The sequence below is a fragment of the Phocoena phocoena genome, chromosome X (genome assembly GCF_963924675.1).
Source record: "Phocoena phocoena chromosome X, mPhoPho1.1, whole genome shotgun sequence".
NCBI lineage: Eukaryota > Metazoa > Chordata > Mammalia > Artiodactyla > Phocoenidae > Phocoena > Phocoena phocoena.
In genome coordinates this window covers 33,004,687-33,022,384 of record NC_089240.1, presented here as the reverse complement: position 1 = coordinate 33,022,384, position 17,698 = coordinate 33,004,687, and the positions used below count along the sequence as shown (strand labels likewise).

At 43.2% G+C, this 17,698-nt stretch overlaps 1 protein-coding gene across 1 annotated transcript in view; it reads right to left on the bottom strand.

Annotated features, from left to right (window-relative positions):
• The window catches only part of LANCL3 (LanC like family member 3), a 94,893-nt gene extending 81,572 nt beyond the window's left edge, over positions 1–13,321 (bottom strand). Inside the window, exon 1 of the mRNA XM_065901239.1 lies at positions 12,440–13,321. Coding sequence (XP_065757311.1) covers positions 12,440–13,012 — 573 coding nt within the window. The 5' untranslated portion in view covers positions 13,013–13,321. The remainder of the gene's footprint in view (positions 1–12,439) is intronic.
• Between the last annotated feature and the right edge of the window lie 4,377 nt (positions 13,322–17,698).

Here is a 17,698-nt window from a genome sequence, read left to right as displayed (position 1 = left end):
AGCTGCTTACAAACCAGGGACCACTTAAATTCAGACTGCGTGAAATCTTGCATATGCATTTTGTTCAGTGAGTGCTGAATGGAACGAAAAGAGGACACATTTCCTATCTGAGAAATTTCCATCCTCATTTTTTACCCATCAGTTTGTCATATACTAAAAAGTCTCATGAAACGTAGTACTGAAGCTAATGTGGGATTGCAACAAAAAGAATAAAATACCTAGGAGTAAACCTGCCTGAGGAGGTGAAAGAGCCGTATTCAGAAAACTATAAGACACTGATGAAAGAAATCAAAGATGACACAAACGGAGAGATATACCGCGTTCTTGGACTGGAAGAATCAATATTGTGAAAATGACTATACCACCCAAAGCAATCTACAGATTCAACGCAATCCCTAGCAAATTACCAACGGCATTTTTTACAGAACTAGAACAAAAAATCTTAAAATTTGTATGGAGACACAAAAGACCCCAAATAGCCAAAGCAGTCTTCAGGGAAAAAAACGGAGCTGGAGGAATCAGACTCCCTGACTTCAGACTATAATACAAAGCTAGTCATCAAGACAATATGGTACTGGCCCCAAAACAGAAATATAGATCAATGGAACAGGATAGAAAGCCCAGAGATAAGCCCACACACCTATGGTCAACTAATCTATGACAAAGGAGGCAAGGATATACAGTGGAGAAAAGACAGTCTCTTCAATAAGTGGTGCTGGGAAAACTGGACAGCTACATGTAAAAGAATGAAATTAGAACACTCCCTAACACCATACACAAAAATAAACTCAAAATGGATTAAAGACCTAAATGTAAGACCGGACACTATAAAACTCTTAGAGGAAAACATAGGAAGAACACTCTTTGACATAAATCACAGCAAGATCTTTTTTGATCCACCTGCTAGAGTAATGGAAATAAAAACAAAAATAAACAAATGGGACCTAATGAAGCTTAAAAGCTTTTGCACAGCAAAGGAAACAACAAACAAGATGAAAAGACAACCCTCAGAATGGCAGAAAATATATGCAAACAAATCAACGGACAAAGGATTAATCTCCAAAATATATAAACAGCTCATGCAGCTCAATATTAAAAAAACAAACAACCCAATCAAAAAATGGGCAGAAGACCTAAATATACATTTCTCCAAAGAAGACATACAGATGGCCAACAGGCAGATGAAAAGCTGCTCAACATCACTAATTATTAGAGAAATGCAAATCAAAACTACAATGAGGTATCTCCTCACACCAGTTAGAATGGGCATCATCAGAAAATCTACGAACAACAAATGCTGCAGAGGGTGTGGAGAAAAGGGAACCCTCTTGCACTGCTGGTGGGAATGTACATTGATACAGCCACTATGGAGAACAGTATGATGGTTCCTTAAAAATCTAAAAATAGAATTACCATATGATCCAGCAATCCCACTACTGGGCATATACCCAGAGAAAACCATAATTCAAAAAGACACATGCGGGCTTCCCTGGTGGCGCAGTGGTTGAGAGTCCACCTGCCGATGCAGTGGACACGGGTTCGTGACCCGGTCTGGGAAGATCCCACATGCCGCGGAGTGGCTAGGCCCGTGAACCATGGCCACTGAGCCTGCGCATCTGGAGCCTGTGCTCCGCAACGGGAGAGGCCACAACAGTGAGAGGCCCGCGTACCGCAAAAAAAAAAAAAAAAAAAAAGACACACGCACCCAAATGTTCACTGCAGCACTGTTTCCAATAGCCAGGACATGGAAGCAACCTAAATGCCCATTGACAGACAAATGGACAAAGAAGATGTGGCACATATATAAAATGGAGTATTACTCAGCCATAAAAAGGTGGGGGTGGGATGAATTGGGCGATTGGGATTGACATGTATACACTAATATGTATAAAATAGATAATAAGAACCTGCTGCATAAAAAATAAATAATATTCAAAAAAACAGTTTCGATTATAAAATGTAAAAAAAAAAGAAAGAAAATAATGTGGGAAAACAGGCACCCCCAAACGCTCAAGGAGAGAATGGAAACTGATGTAACCTTTTTGGAGAACAGTTTGATAATCTCCATCAAGAGGAAAATATCTATAAACTTTGACTCAGCAATTGGGCTTTAAAAATTTATCCTACATATATACTTGCAACAGAAGGCAAAGATACATATACAGACATATGTATGTATGTATATGTAAATGTTGTATACATATATATGCACATTATATGTAGTAGTGTGTATACTTTACAGCATTAATTTTGATAGCGAAAAAGGAAAAAAGTTTGAATCAACTTAATGTCCATCAATAATAGTTAAATTATGGTACAGCTATTAAATCAAACCAGTATAAAGAATGAGATCTCTCTACACAGTAATGTGCAGAGATGCACAAGGCACATAAAAGAACAAGCTGTAGTGTGTGTATGCATGTATTGGGTTGGCCAGAAAGTTCGTTTGGTTTTTCCATCAGATCTTACGGAAAAACCCAAACGAACTTTTTGGCCAACCCAATACACACACACACTCACATACACACACACACACACATATAGAATATCACATAAATGGATAAAAGTATAGGTATTTTATATATCCAGAATATTTCTTTAAAAATGTTCAAAGAAGACATTTTTTAAACACGCATACCTTGTTTTATGCACGTCATTGTGCTTCACAGACATTGCCTTTTTTTTCTTCCTTTACAAATTGAAGGTTTGTGGCAGCACTGTGTCAAGCAAATGTATCAGAGCCATTTTTCCAACACCATTTGTTCACTTTGTGCCTCTGAGTCACATTTTGGTAATTCACCCCCTATTTCAAACTTTTTCATTATTATTATATTTGTTATGATGGTCTGTGATCTCTGATGTTACTATCATGATTCGCTACTGTTAGGCTGAGATGGTTAGCATTTTTTAGTAATAAAGTATTTTTTAACTAGGGTGTATACACTGTTTTTTTAGACATAATGCTATTGCACACTGAACAGACTACAATATAAGAGTAAACATAACTTTTATCTGCACTGGGAAATCAAAAACTTCATGCGACTTGCTTTATTGAGACATTCGCTTCATTGCAGTGGTTTGGAACTGAACCCACAATATCTTTGAGGTATGCCTGTATATCTTTCTGTATTCTCTTATTGTTTGTGTTTACCTTGTGAGTATGACAGTAATAATTCTTAAGAAAAACTCAGGAAAAAAACTCTCAAACAACCTAACATTTACACCTCTAGGAACCAGAAAAAGAAAAAAAACTAAGCCCAAAGTCAGCAGAAGGAAGGAAATTATAAACAAACATTAGAGCCAAAATAAATGAAATGGAGAACAGGAGTAATACGAGAAAAAAATCAATGAAATTAAGAATTGGTTCTTTGAAAAGACAAACAAAATTGACAAACTTTTAGCTAGACTAAGACAAAAAGAGAGAGAAGACCCAAAATCAGAAATTAAAGAGGAGACACTAAAACTGATATCACAGAAATACAAAATATAAGAGACTACTATAAACAATTATATGCCAACAAATTGGACAACCTAGAAGAAATGGATAAATTCCTAGAAACATACAACTTACCAAGACTGAATCATGAAGAAATAGAAGTCTAAACAGACCAATAATGACTAAGGATATTGAATCAGTAATCAAAAACTTCTCAAAAAAGAAAAGTCCAGGACAAGATGGTTTCACTAGTGAATACTACCAAACATTGAAAGAAAAATTAATGTCAGTCCTTCTCAAACTCTTCCAAAAGAAGGAGGGAACATGTCCGACTTCATTTTATGAGCCCAGCATTACTCTCATACTAAAGCCAGATAGGAACACTACAAGAAAAGAATACTGCAGGCCAATATTCCTGATGAATAGAGATGTAAAAATTCTCAACAAAATACTAGCAAACTGAATTCAGGAGCACATTAATAGGATCATACCCAAGGATCAAGTAGGATTGATCCTTGGGATGCAAGGATGGTTCAACAAATGCAAATATGTGAGGGGATGGATGTGTTAATTAACTATATGGTGAGCATCCTTTTACAATGTTTACATATATCAAGTCACCATGATGTACACTTTAAACATCTTACAATTCTGTTTGTCAATTATACCTCAGTACAGCTGAAAAAAAGAAAATAAAAATGAATACATAGTACAAAGGACACTGCATGGCACATAGTCTGTTCAATAAGTAATTGAATGAGTAAATAAAAAAATGTTTTCCTCTAAAAACGTGATACATCACATTAATATAATGAAAGATATAATGATCATCTCAATAGATGCAGGTAAAGAAAGAATCTGACAAAATTCAACATCTTTTAATGATGAAAAGTGAACAAATTGGGTATAGACAGGATATACCTCAACCTAATAAATACCATATACAACAAGCCCACAGCTAACATCATACTCAATGGTGAAAGGTTGAAAGCTTTTACTCTAAGATCAGGAACAACACAAGGCTGCCCACTCTCACTTTTATTCAACATAGTACTGAAGTTTTAGCCAGAGCAATTAGGCAATAAAAAGAAATAAAAGGTATCCAAATCAGAAAGGAAGAAGTAAAATTGTCTGTTTGCAGATGATATAATCATAATCGTATATATAGAAAGTCCTAAAGAGTCTACCAAAAAACTGCTAGAATAAATGAATCCAGTAAAGTTGCAGGTTACAGCATCAACATACAAAAATCAGTTGTGCTTCTGTACACTAAAAGAACTATCTGAAAAATAAAGAAATCCCATTATAATAATAACATCAAAATAAAATACTTCTGAATAAATTTAACCAAGGAGGTGAAAGATATATACACTGAAAACTGTTAAGACTTGGATGAAAGAAATTAAAGATAAATAAATGGAAAGAGATCCTGTGTTTGTGGATCAGGTATGATATTAAGATGTCCATACTACCCAAAGCTATCTATAGATTCAATCCAATTGCTATCAAAATTCCAATGGCATTTTCACAGAAAGAGAAACACAGTCCTAAAATTCATACAGAACCACAAAAGACCCCAAATAGCCAAAGCAATCTTGAGAAAAAAGAACAGGGCTAGAGGCATCATACTTCCTGATTTCAAACTATATTACAATGCTATAGTAATCAAAATGGTATCATACTGACATAAAAACAGACACACAGACCAATGGAACAGAATCGAGAGCCCATAAATAAACCCTCACATATATGGTCAACTAATACTTGATATGGGAGCCAAGAATACTCAACGGGGAAATGATAGTCTCAATAATAAATGGCATTGAGAAAACTGGATAACCACATGCAGAAAAATGAAACTGGACCCCTATCTTACACCACTTACAAAAATTAGCTTGAAATGGATTAAAGGCTTAAACATAAGACCTGAAAATGTAAAACTCCTGGGAAAAAACATAGGGGAAAAGCTCCTTGACACTGGTCTTGGCCGTGACTTTCTGGATATGACACCAAGAGCACAAGCAACAAAATCAAAAATAAGTGGAACTACATCAAACTAAAAAGCTTCTGCACAGCAAAAAGAAACTACTAACAAAAAGGAAATGCAACCTATGGAATAGGAGCAAATATTTTTGAACCATAAGAGGCTAATATTCAAAAAATATAAAGAACTCATACAACTCAATAGCAAAACAAACAACTCAATTAAAAAAATGGGCAGAGGAACTGCACAGACATCTCTCCAAAGAAGACATACAAACAGCCAGCAGTTGGATGAAAAGGTGTGCAGTATCACTATCAGGGAAATGCAAATCAAAACCAAGGTGAGGTATCTCCTCACACCTGTCAGAATGACTATCAGCAAAAAGGCAAGAGATAACAAGTACTGGTGAGGATGCAGAAAGAGAACTGTTGTACACTGTTGGAAGGAATGTAAGTTGCTACGACAACTACGGACAACAGTATGGACGTTCCTCAAAAAAGTAAAACTAGAACTACTATATGATCAAGAATTCCCACTTCTGGGCATTTATCCAAATGAAATGAAAACAGGATCTGGAGGAGATATCTGCATCTCCATGTTCATTGCAGCATTATTGACAATAGCCAAGTGGGAGGTCATGAGACAGACCTTGGTAAGGGAGCCAAGGGGCAGACACTTTGGTAACGACCCAACAGCCATTGCCCTCCCCTTTCTTCTTGTCAGAACCTGCATCCACTAGAGGTCAGAGGTTAGAAATGAAGGATATTAGCCTTTTCGGCATCCCCAGAAACAAGAAGTGGCCAGGGCTGGGTTGTTGACCAAGTGCTGGGCAATGAGGCAGAAGGGAAATTCTTCAAGGATAGAATGTTCCATACGATAAGAAAAAAAATTCAAAGAAAAAAACCTCAGACCCAGTTGTATGGGAACACAATGCTTGGAATGGCAGCAGCCATCTTGCAATTTTTAAGAGTGATACAGCTCACACACCCAGAATAGCAGAGAAAAAGGTCGGAAAGGGCTTGGGTTCTGATGATTTTCCTGAGTTGCTGAACCAATCCTGTAATGACCTAGCTCTACACTCCTTGTCAAGTGAGGTAATACTGTTCCCATTATTTAGATCAGCAGTCCCCAACCTTTTTGGCGCCAGGGACCAGTTTCGTGGAAGACGATTTCTCCATGGACGGGGGGGAGGGGGAATGGTTCAGGTGGTAATGTGAGCGATGGAGAGCAGCAGATGAAGCTTCGCTCTCTCGTCTGCCCGCCGCTCACCCCCCGCTGTGTGGCCCGGTTACCTGATTTAGATCATTTTCCACTGGACATTCCATTATTTGCAGCTAAAGGCATCCCCGCTTAGACAGCTGCCAACCACCTGCCTTAGCAATGAGCTAAGGACACAACTAACAATCTGGCAAAAGGTGTTTTCCCTTAATCATGGCAGTAAGATAGATTCCTTGTATTGGGTATAATTTTCTATGTGATGTTCAGAATCCCTTTTGATTTGTTGTTAGTAGGTGCAAAGGGAAATAACATCGATCTCATTAAGCAGGTACTTTGTGTCAAGCAGTACACTAGGCACTTTATCTAGGGTGAGTCATTGCAGCAACTTCCAGAACAGTCCCCTTTGGGAAAAGAAAATCACATCTATATTTTCTCCAATCTTATTTAAACAACTTGGCACTTCCTTTCATTATGAATGCAGACCACGAACCACCCAGGAGTACTTGTGACTTTGCCACCTATAGAAATCACAGATATATTCATGTCACGCTGCAGTTGTTGAAGATATCTTGCAATATCATTGACCCTCATGATACAAATGTACAATAATCCTTAGGCCCCGCTGCAAAACCTTATTGAATGTGTTAATCAAGCAGCACGTATGCTACTGCATCACACATTTTATAAATGTTTTGGTAACCGAATGTTAATATAATTAGCTTCCTTTGTAATCCTGTGTATTTTATGCATCTAAAAATGTCCTTGAAAAAGAGGTACTGTAGGTTTCACAAGATTTACAAAGGAGTCCTTGGCACAAAAGGGGTTTAGATCCCCTCTAATCAGCCCCCCTTGTGACCCTTCTTAATACTGGTCAACCCATTATCTACACAGAAAACCAGGGAAATCTTTTTTTGAAAGGTGACTAAGATGAAGACATTCCCGTTTCAACCTGAAACAAGTGCGAACTCCTCACTTGGACTGCCCCGGCCCTGCAGGATCTGCTTTTCCCCTGCTCACAGCTGCTACCTGGTCTCCAGCCCTCTAGCCCTTGCGCACTCTGCTCCAGCTGGGCAGGCCACCTTCCTTTTCTTCGAAATCTCTAAGCAGTTTCCCACCTCGGGGGCTTTGTCCTTGCTGTCCCCTAGGAACAGCAAGGCCTGGGATGCCTGCCCTTAAGGCAGCCACTTCATTCTCATGCTTCAGTGATGAGCTAGGACATCACTTCCGCAGAGAATGCTTCCCTGCTAGTGTATGCCAGGCGGCACCCCTCCCCTCTCCCGCCCCACCTGCACTTATTTCCTGTTTACCTCCTTCCAAGCCCTTCTGACAAAATAACTATATATTGATTTTTGTTCACTGCTCAATCCTGGCATCTAGCAAGGTGCCTGGCACCTAGCAAGGTGCCTGGCACACGTGGAAACCTGACATTCACTGAATGAATGAATGACAGACTAAGCGAAGGAGGAAGCTATTATTAATCCATTTTACAAGCGAGGAAATTAAGGCTCCAAGATGTTAAATTATTTGTCCAAGGTCACCAGGGGGCAAAAGTTATTATTTTAACTGTGGTCCCTAGGCCTCCCCCTTAATCCCTCCACCATACTTTCTAACTTCCTTTTCCCTGCAACATTTCCACCAATCTGGAAAGCAGAATAGACCCAATGCAAGTATTTATGGTGTGATTTCTTAAGACTTTAGCGCTCCGTTGCTCAAGGCTATCTGCCTAACAAACCCTCTAAGCTATTTCCCTTGAGTATTTCCAGGAGGGCCAAATTAACCAAAAATACATTACCTGGATAGAGTGGTTCGTTCTGTCTGTCTGTCTCTCTTTCTACATACACACACTTTCTTTAATGTATGAATCTTATAAACAAAAATAATAAAATCAAATGTAAGGAAGAAAATTCAGAAAACCGTAAATGAAAGACGAAAAAAAATGAGATAAACCCGGGGCAAAGTCTAGTATGCAAAAATACACGTGATAAGGTATTGTACATAAGCTACCTGGACCACAATTCTGCCATATGCTTCCTAGTAGCCAACATAAAGTGAGAAACACAATCAGTTACACAATTTATCCTGGAGATTTAAAAAATTCAATCCATTTCCAATCCAGTTCCAATCCATTTCAACTCTTCCTGTTTCGAAGCCCTGACAGAAATTCCTCTTGTGGATCCTTATAATGAAAGCATGGTAGGATATAGTGATCAGTATTCTAAACTAAAACCTTATAAATAAATGTATCAAGCTTCACAAAACGGTGTCTTAATAGCCCTGGCTGGTATAATGCCGAAATCTCTGCAGCACTGTATTGCCTTGCTGGTCAACGTGTGGCCCCTGGACCAGCAGCATCAGCGTCACCCGGGAACTTGTCAGAAATGCGGCATCTCAGGCCCCATTCCAGCCCTGCTGAATCAGAATCTGTATTTTATTAACAAGATCTGCAGGTGAGGCCTATAATGGTAAAGTTTAACAAACACTGGTCTAGTGGTTAAGTTTGATTTGAGGTCAAGTTTGTACGAAACTAGTATCCATTTATTCACGCATTCAACCAATATTTACTGATATCTTGGCAGTAGGAAAGGATTTTTTTAACGTTTTTATTGAAATAGGAAAGGATGTTTTTAAACATTAACACCAAAAGCACCACCATAAAGGAAGATATTGATAAATGGGATGCCATTAAAACTGAGTGATGAAGCAAGCCACAGAGTAGATAATATTTGCACCACCAAAACAAGGCAGGTTGAGTACCCAGATATATACCAAATACCCAAGTTGAGTACCCAGATATATACCAGGCACTGTCTTCATGCTTAAGTACAGAAATCAAACAAAAACTCTCTACTCTTATGGAACGTACATTCTAATTAAGAAGACATAAACAGGGACTTCCCTGGTGGTGCAGTGCTTAAAAATCCACCTGCCAATGCCGGGGACACGGGTTCGAGCCCTGGTCCTGGAAGATCCTACATGCCACAGAGCAATTAAGCCCGTGCGCCACAACTACTGAGCCTGCACTCTAGAGTCTGCGAGCCACAACTACTGAGTCCACGTGCCACAACTACTGCAGCCTGGGCGCCTAGAGCCTGTGCTCTGCAACAAGAGAAGCCACCGCAGTGAGAAGCCCGCGCACCACAACGAAGACCCAACACAGCCAAAAATAAACAAATTTAAAAAATAAAGTATGTTCTCTTATTTTAAAAAAAGACATAAACAAAATAAGTAAAATGCAGTAAGAAAGGGGCATAAGTCAGGGGACAGGTGGCAGTTTCAAATAGGGTGGAGAGGGAAGGCCTCATTGAGGAGCTAACTTGGACAAGGTCAGGGAGCTAACCATAAAAATAGCTAGGGGAAGAGTATTCCAAGCAGAGGGAACAGAGAGTACAAACACTCTGAGACAATAAATACCTGAAACAGCAAGAAGGCTGGTCTGCTTGAAGCCGAGTGAGCAAAAAGTAGAACAGGTAAGCAGGGGCCAGGTCACATGGGGCTTCGTCAGCCATTTTAAGGATCTTAGCTCTAACGGCGAGTGAGATGAGCAGCCACTAGAGAAAAGGTAATAGGGAGCCACTGCAGGATGTTGAGCAAGGTAGTGACATAATGAAAAGTGTTTTAAAGAAACCTAGGGTCTCAGAGATACATGGAACGGCTTGAGTGAGAGAAGCCAGCTCAGAGTACATATATTGCACTAATCCCAGTACAGGGTGATTCATTCATTCAGCTACTTATGAGGTGGCAAAGATGTGCCTAGTAGGGTAGGGCGGAGCTAGACTAGGGTGGTGACCGAGCCAGAGGAAAGTCAACATAAATGACATTGGAGGAAAAGAAACCCAGGACAGAATGACACATTATAGAGAAATGACAGAAGTTCACAATTCAGTTTAATCAAGGCTTATGGATCATCTACTGAGGGCAAAGCCATATGCAGGCTAGGACGTGGGGGTGGGGATGGTGCAGAAGACGTGTATTTTCCCCTCAAAGGGCTTCCAGCCTGGCGTGCTTAGCCTCTGCCCTGCGCCTTTCAAGCCTGAACTTTTTGGGTTACCACAGCTGAGGCTGGCACTGAGACTAGCTGATTTGCTCAGGCTAAGAGATGGGTTTTGTTTTGCTTTTTGTTTTACTCTCAGAGCTTGTTCTATGTCCTGGGAGCAGGGGACAGAGCACCTCAACTTGATTAGTATAAAAAGAGAGATCTGGTTTGGCAGCAGGGCAAAAGAGACGTCTTAATAAATGTCTTCGTGAATCAGCATTGCAGACTGGCCCTGGGCCACCAGTCTTGGGGCAAGGAGTCCTTCTGATCTGCTGCCACCTGCGTAGCCTGATGGGTCTCCCACTCTGCCATTCCATTCCAGAGAAAAGCAAAGAAAGGGAAAGCAGCAAGTTTAAGGAAAACAACTGGGGGGGGGCGGGGAAGAAAAACCCGCACAATTTGAAAATTGCCTGCCGCCAGACAGCAAGGTCTGAGAAGCAGATGCAAATATAATGCAAATGAGATGTAAATCGCCCTGTGGCCTTCTCAAAGGGTTTATACAACTGGAAGGGCCCTTGGGAAACCGCCAGCAGATAACAGTGACTCAGAAGCAGAGTGAACTATTTCAAGACAACTTTGTCACACAGCCCTTTGCTTCCCTGCTAGCACAGTGCAGTCTTTAGTAATCTTTTTTCTCACTTGAATTAACCTGCTATAAATTAAAACAAAAATCAAGCCTGCCTCTGTAGAAGTTATCTAAGTTAATTACACTTTAAAACACTGTGTGCCTTTAATTGTTCTTCAAACGCCGCTCTCGCCCAAGCACAGCCAAGTTAAATGTGTCACGTCCTCCCTAGAACAGTATTTGGCTCCAGTGGGTTATGAATGAAAGTACCTCTCTTTCAGTTCTAGTTACTATGATCCTTTGGAGGATTTTTTTTTCCTACTCTATAGGAACTGGCACATTCTCTTCTAATATCCACAGGCTGCATTCAAAGTGAATCCGGAAAAACAAACAAACACACACCCCATATGCAGTTGTGAAATCCAATTCACTTCAAGGAGCCACTGGAAAGCTATTCATTAAGAAAACCTGCCCTGTCAAGTATGCTGTCGTCTTGACAATCCTAAAGACGCATTTGAAAATGAAAAAAACAAAAACACATTCGATTACAATGGGGTAAAATTCTGTCTACATTTATTTAAAAGAGGACACCCCATCAGATATGCATGTTAGGAGAGCCATAAAATGAACTGAATAGAAAGCAACACAGGAAGCACATCAGACCTATAGCTGGGCAGTTATTCTGGGTTACAGACCTGGGGGTCGTAGAAGCCACTTATCTTCACCTTAATGATGGAAACAATAATAGCATAATCAGGCCCCCATACTTCTATTATTTTCTAGTATTCTAACATTCGAGGGTGCTTCAGCTTTTGACAGGAGGGTCAAAGGAAAGGAAATCTCTTTCATTTGGGATTAAAAAATATCTCACTTGAAAGGGCCTCCAGAAAACTACTGGGCAAAGAGGCTTTTGGGGAGGTGCCACGTCCGCCGTAAAACGAGCAAAGCGCGAAGGCTCAGAATCCCAACCGAGAGACTGAGCGTGGGTGGGGGGAGAAGAGGGAGAGGGGAAAAGCCAGGAGATAAACCTGAAGGTAAACCTGAAGATAAACCTGAAGAAACGACACTGTCAGACAAAGAGTAACAAAGAGAGGTGGAGAACAGCCAGGGACGCTGTTCCCGGAGCCGCGAGTCCGGGGCAGGGAGGCGGGGCAGGGCCGGGCAGGCGGCGAGCGCCGCCTCGCGGCCGGGGCTGCCTCTTACCTCCTGGGCGAGTTTCTGCTTGAGCACGAGCGCGGCGCACAGGTAGCCCGCGCGGCCCACGAACAGCTCGTCGGAGCCGCACTCGAGGAAGGAAACCGGCGCGCAGACGGCGCACAGAGACCGGAACTTGCCCAGCGGCTGCACGTAGTCGGACCGGCCCAGGGCGTGGTACACAAGCGTGGCCACGGCGTACACGCCCGCGCCCCCGAGCAGGAAGGCGGCGCGGGTGTCGGCGTCCGGCTCGCCCCACTCCTCGTCGCGGGCGCACGCGTCGATGAGGCGCTTGGCCGAGCGCAGGTAGCGCTCCCGGGCCCCGGCGAAGAGCGGGCTCTGAGAGACGTGGTAGAGCATGTAGGCCACCCCGGCCACGCCGCCGTACAGCCCTCCCTGGCAACTGCTGGCCGCGGCCGCCGCCCCCCGGCCCTCAGCGCCGCCCCCCAGCGGGGGCAGCTCCTGGAGGATGCGCTCGATGGTGGCGGTGACCAAGGGCGCCACCGCCTCCTCGCACTGGCCCGCCAGCAGGCTGCCCTGGTAGTCATCGAAGCGGTTGGCGAAGCAGCGCTTGGTGTCCATGCTGCCGCCCGTGCCCCCCAAGGCCGGGCTGGGGTCTGCCGGAGGGCGCGCCTTGCGGTCCCGCGCACCACCTCTCGCTCTTTGAGGCACTCGGATGGCGGTGGATGCGGCCGGAATGGAGCGAGGAGGCTGAGACGGGAGGTGACAAGAGGAGGCGGGCGCGAGGAAGGAGCGCGGAGCGGATTGCCAAGTGGGGCACCGGATGGCCGCGAGGCTCCCGAGTGGCCCCGGCGAGCGCGGGGGATGTGCGTCTCGCGCTCCCCTCACAGAGGCCGCGCCCTTGCCGAACCCGCCCCCTCCTGCGCCGCCGCAGCTCGGCCGCCTCTCCTAGGGGCCGAGGTGATTGATCTTCGGCAGGACCCACGCGGGGGCCGCGCCACTCCTCTCGCTCCGCCCCCGGCTCCTCCCCTCTCGGCGGAAGGCCAGGAACGCGCGGGACACCGATCCGGAACGCCGAGGCTGGGTATACGCACACCTGGCGGCGGAGGTGAAGACCTCGAATCCCTCGTGTACTCCAGGGTGGCCCTCCTCGAGTCAGCAGATCAGCATCACCTGGGAGCATGTTAAAACTGCAGCAGCTCAGACTTGACCCCAGAAGTCTTTGATTAGTGAATCAAAATCAGCATGTTTAGCAAGATCCCCAGGTGATTCTCATGCACAGTAAAGGTTGAGAAGCCACGCAAGTAGTAGAGGCTACTGGGAAAAAACTGAGCGCCCTCCTGAAACTTGTTTTTCGTCTTGGTCAACTTGGCTTTCTCATTCTGAGTGTTTCATCCCAAAGGCTGAGAGATTTGAATGCATCACGCACGTTTCGTGCGGTAAAACGGTGAAATGCCCCGTAGGGTAATTTTTTCTCGGCCTTGGCTGTCGTGTTGTTTTTCTTGGACTATCCAGGAGTAAAAGTTCAAAGAACCACACCAGGATAAGGTAAGGGATGGGGGTCTGTCTTTCTCCTACTCTAGAGACCGCCCCCGACCCCCACTCATGCGTAGTGAGCGCCCCATAAATGTCTTGAGGCCATTAACTAGTGAATATAAGGGTAAACGGTGCTGAGAATTTTAATTAGGCGTTTTGACCCTTTTCTGTGTGTCCTTAGTTACTTCCTTCCCTCCTTTCCTTCCTTCCCATGTTTCTTCCCATCTGCTCCTCCGCCGCCCCCCCCCCACCCGCCACAGGCGTATTGAGTGTCTCCTATGGGTCCTGGACCCTGAAAATAGATGGATAAACAAAATAGACATGGTCCTAGACCTCTTGGAGCTTACAGTCCAGTGGGAAAGACAGAAAATGAACAATTAAACAAATGAATTGCCTTTCTTTTGCTCAGCTGTTTGAAATAATTCTTCCTTTCCCGAAGTGTTGACTAGTGAAGGCCAAAGAGCTCACCTTTCGCAGGGGTATTTGCATTTTGATAGGGACGGTGCAAGACAGAAAAGAATGAGTGACTCATGGAAAAGTTTCTGACACTTTGTTGGGAGAGCAGCAACTCCACTTACTTGAAAGGCCAGTTTTGCTTGGAGGTAATTGTTTTCCTCAAAAGTGTTCATTGTCGCAATGATTTGGAAGCAGAGATTAAATAGGCTGCCCCTCTGTCCTTGCTTGATGTATTCTGGAGAAGTTCAGTTTGCCAAGGTGACCGCCAGGACTGACACATCCATAGAGTGGATGGCATGGCCTCCGTTCTCCTGTAACGTGCCGAAACAGGTTCATTTTTAATTATAATAATAAAAAGCTAAGTCCACTTTTAGGCAGGGAGTGTGATGGGCTAACGGTATCAAAGGAGCATCTGGAATGTTCTGTTTCTCCTTGGGGCTTCTTGCTCATCCCTCAGTCGTAGTAGGCATTAGGAGTGATTTTTGCCCCTTTGGGCAAGGAGTCATCAACTGCAAACCTGCATAAGCAGAAATGAAGCCTTATTCTACTTTATTCCTCCCCACCTCACCCTCGTCATGAATCTAGAGGCAACTCTGTTCATTCTGGCTCTGATTATCCTTCCACACAGCCCAGCACCAAGGTAGCAGCAGCAGCAATGAAAGGGACTTGGGCTGATTGCCTTCAGAATTAAATGGAAGCAGGTGTCCGAGAGAAGGACTCTGCTTTTTTCCAGTCGTGTGCCCCTCCCACGTCCCGCCAAAAAATGCTGCATAACAAGCAATCACGACATCTTGTAGCGCATCATAATACGTTTATTGCTCACGCGTCTGGGATCTTGGCTGCGCTCTGGGGGTGGGCTGGCTGTTGCCTGGGGAGACTGGGTTGACTGGGCTGTGGTCCACATGTCTCATCCTGCAGCAGTTCAACTCCGGCATGACTGCATGGCAATGGCAGAGGGGCCAGAGCACAAGAGGAAACATGCAAGACTTCTTTAGGTCTGGTCTCAGAGCTGACACACTCTTGTCTGCCTTATTCTATTGGCAAATTACCTCAGGAAATACAAGGTGTCTTTATGTAACTCCAAAGCTACATGACAAAGGGTGTGTATACAGGGTGGGGTGAAGTATTAGGGTTCCTAGGGGTTTCTTTTCTGCAGTGATGCCCACAAGTAGAACAAAGGTCACAAGATGGATGAGAAACAGCCTGGTGTGGGAGAAGCAAGAAATTAGTGGTATCTAGAAGCCCTCTTAAACTCACAGGAGAAATTAACCCTTTTACCTGTAAACTTCTTTCCCAAAGACCTTGCCGCTTTGTTGCACAGTTACCTGGCAAATTCTCGGCACAGAACATTCTTCAGGGCAAAGTTAGCTAGTTAGACCACGTGAAGCCTCGCCTCTAATCGTCATTTACTTAATTTGCAGGCAGTGTCGTTGATTTTAATATCATGACTCCACTGGAATATACTCTCCGTGAAGGTAGGGCTTTTTGCTACGTTAATTTACTGATCTGTACCAAGAGCCTGGAATAGTCCCTGGCACGTGTAGTAGGCACTCACTAAAAGTCTGTGAAATGATGAATGAATTGCCATAAGAGAACCGTTAGCCAGGTTACCTGGGGTGTAGCATGCAGTGAAGCCTTTATTGAAACTTTAGCCTGACTTGACTAAACTCCCACTGTTTTCTTGGATCCTTTTGCTCTTTTGAATGTGAGGATGTAAACATTCTGCAGTTTCTGCCTCCTTACTTTGTTTCTCCACGAAGTCTGGTGACCTCTACACTCTACCTTGTATTCAGTGACTTCACACATTCTATTTTTAATAACTAACCCTGTATGGGAGATTATATTTTCCAACTACGGCCCCAACAATATCTGCTCTGCCACATGTGACCTTGACACAATGTGACCTTGACACTCCTCTCATCAGGAGGTAAGGTATGTGCCCCCAGAGTGGGCTGAGAATCTGAGTGGGAATCTGAGTGGGCTTAGGACTCCAGGATCTGAGTGGGCTTATGGCTTACTTGTAACCAATGGAATGTGATCAAAATGACACTGCATGTCATGCAAGGCTAGGTGATAAAAAATGATACAGCTCCCGGGTTACATGCTGCAACACTCATATTTGGAGCACTGAGCCACCTTGTAAGAATCTAAGAGAGGCTGCCATTTTGTGAGGAAGCGCAGACAACATGAAGAGGCCATTTGTAGGTGCTTGGATCAACAGCCCAGCTGAAAGAATCAACTGACAGTTGTGTGAGTGAGCCACCTTGGATATACAGCCCAGTTGAGGCTTCGGATGACTACAGCTGCATGAGAACCCCATCCCAAACCCTTCCAGGATTCCTGACCCACAAGATTATGAACAAAATAAAATAGTTGTTTTGAGCTCCTAAGTTTTAAGATAATTTGTTTTTCAGCAATGGTAACTAGAACATCCTGCTAGCTTCCCATCATCCAATGCCATAAAATCCCTGTAATCAGCAGTGCACTCAAGAGGCTTTTTATGGAGGAATCTAAGCAGGGAGACAGCAAGGATGCAGGCACACAGAAAGTTGTGTTCCAAAATAGTCTACTTGGACTCTTTAGAAGTAGCACTGACCCCACAAGAAATATGCAGCCTATACAAAACCTGCCAAAGCCATTTATTTTGCCCTTACCTGCAAGATTTCTCCTGATATTTACAGAATCTCTAGCAGCATTTGCTGACAGGCAGCTCCCAGCACGTGGTTTCTGTGATCCTGCTGAATTGCCCAGTTCCTAGCTCTTCCTCAGTATTTCCTTAGTATACGGATTATGCAAAACTATGGGTGGAAAATAGTTTTAGTGGGTTCATCAAGGAAATCATGTAAAAATTATGCAAAACTATCCAGGAAAAACATGTTAAAATTAAAAGGCTTCTCTCATTGCTATCTAAGGGTGAATATGAAAACAAAAGTCGTTGTATAACTGTGAAACCTCAACATGTAAGGTTTAGTACATTTTATGGGATAAACCATCTTAAAATTACTTTCAGAAAGTTTTCCAAAGTTTTGCTCAAAGCGTGCGTTTTGAAAATGGTTTAGATAACTGAATCAGTGCTATGTCCAGTCCTTATAGCACATTCTCTTTGGAGATGCATCTCTGATTTTGAAAAAATTTTTACTTCATATTAGAGTATAATTGATTTACAATGTTGTATTAGTTTCAGGTTTACAGCAAAGTGACTCAGTTATGCATATATATATATATATATATATATCCGTTTTCAAATTCTTTTCCCATTTAGGTTATTACAGAATATCAAGCAGAATTCACTGTGCCATACAGTAGATCTTTGTT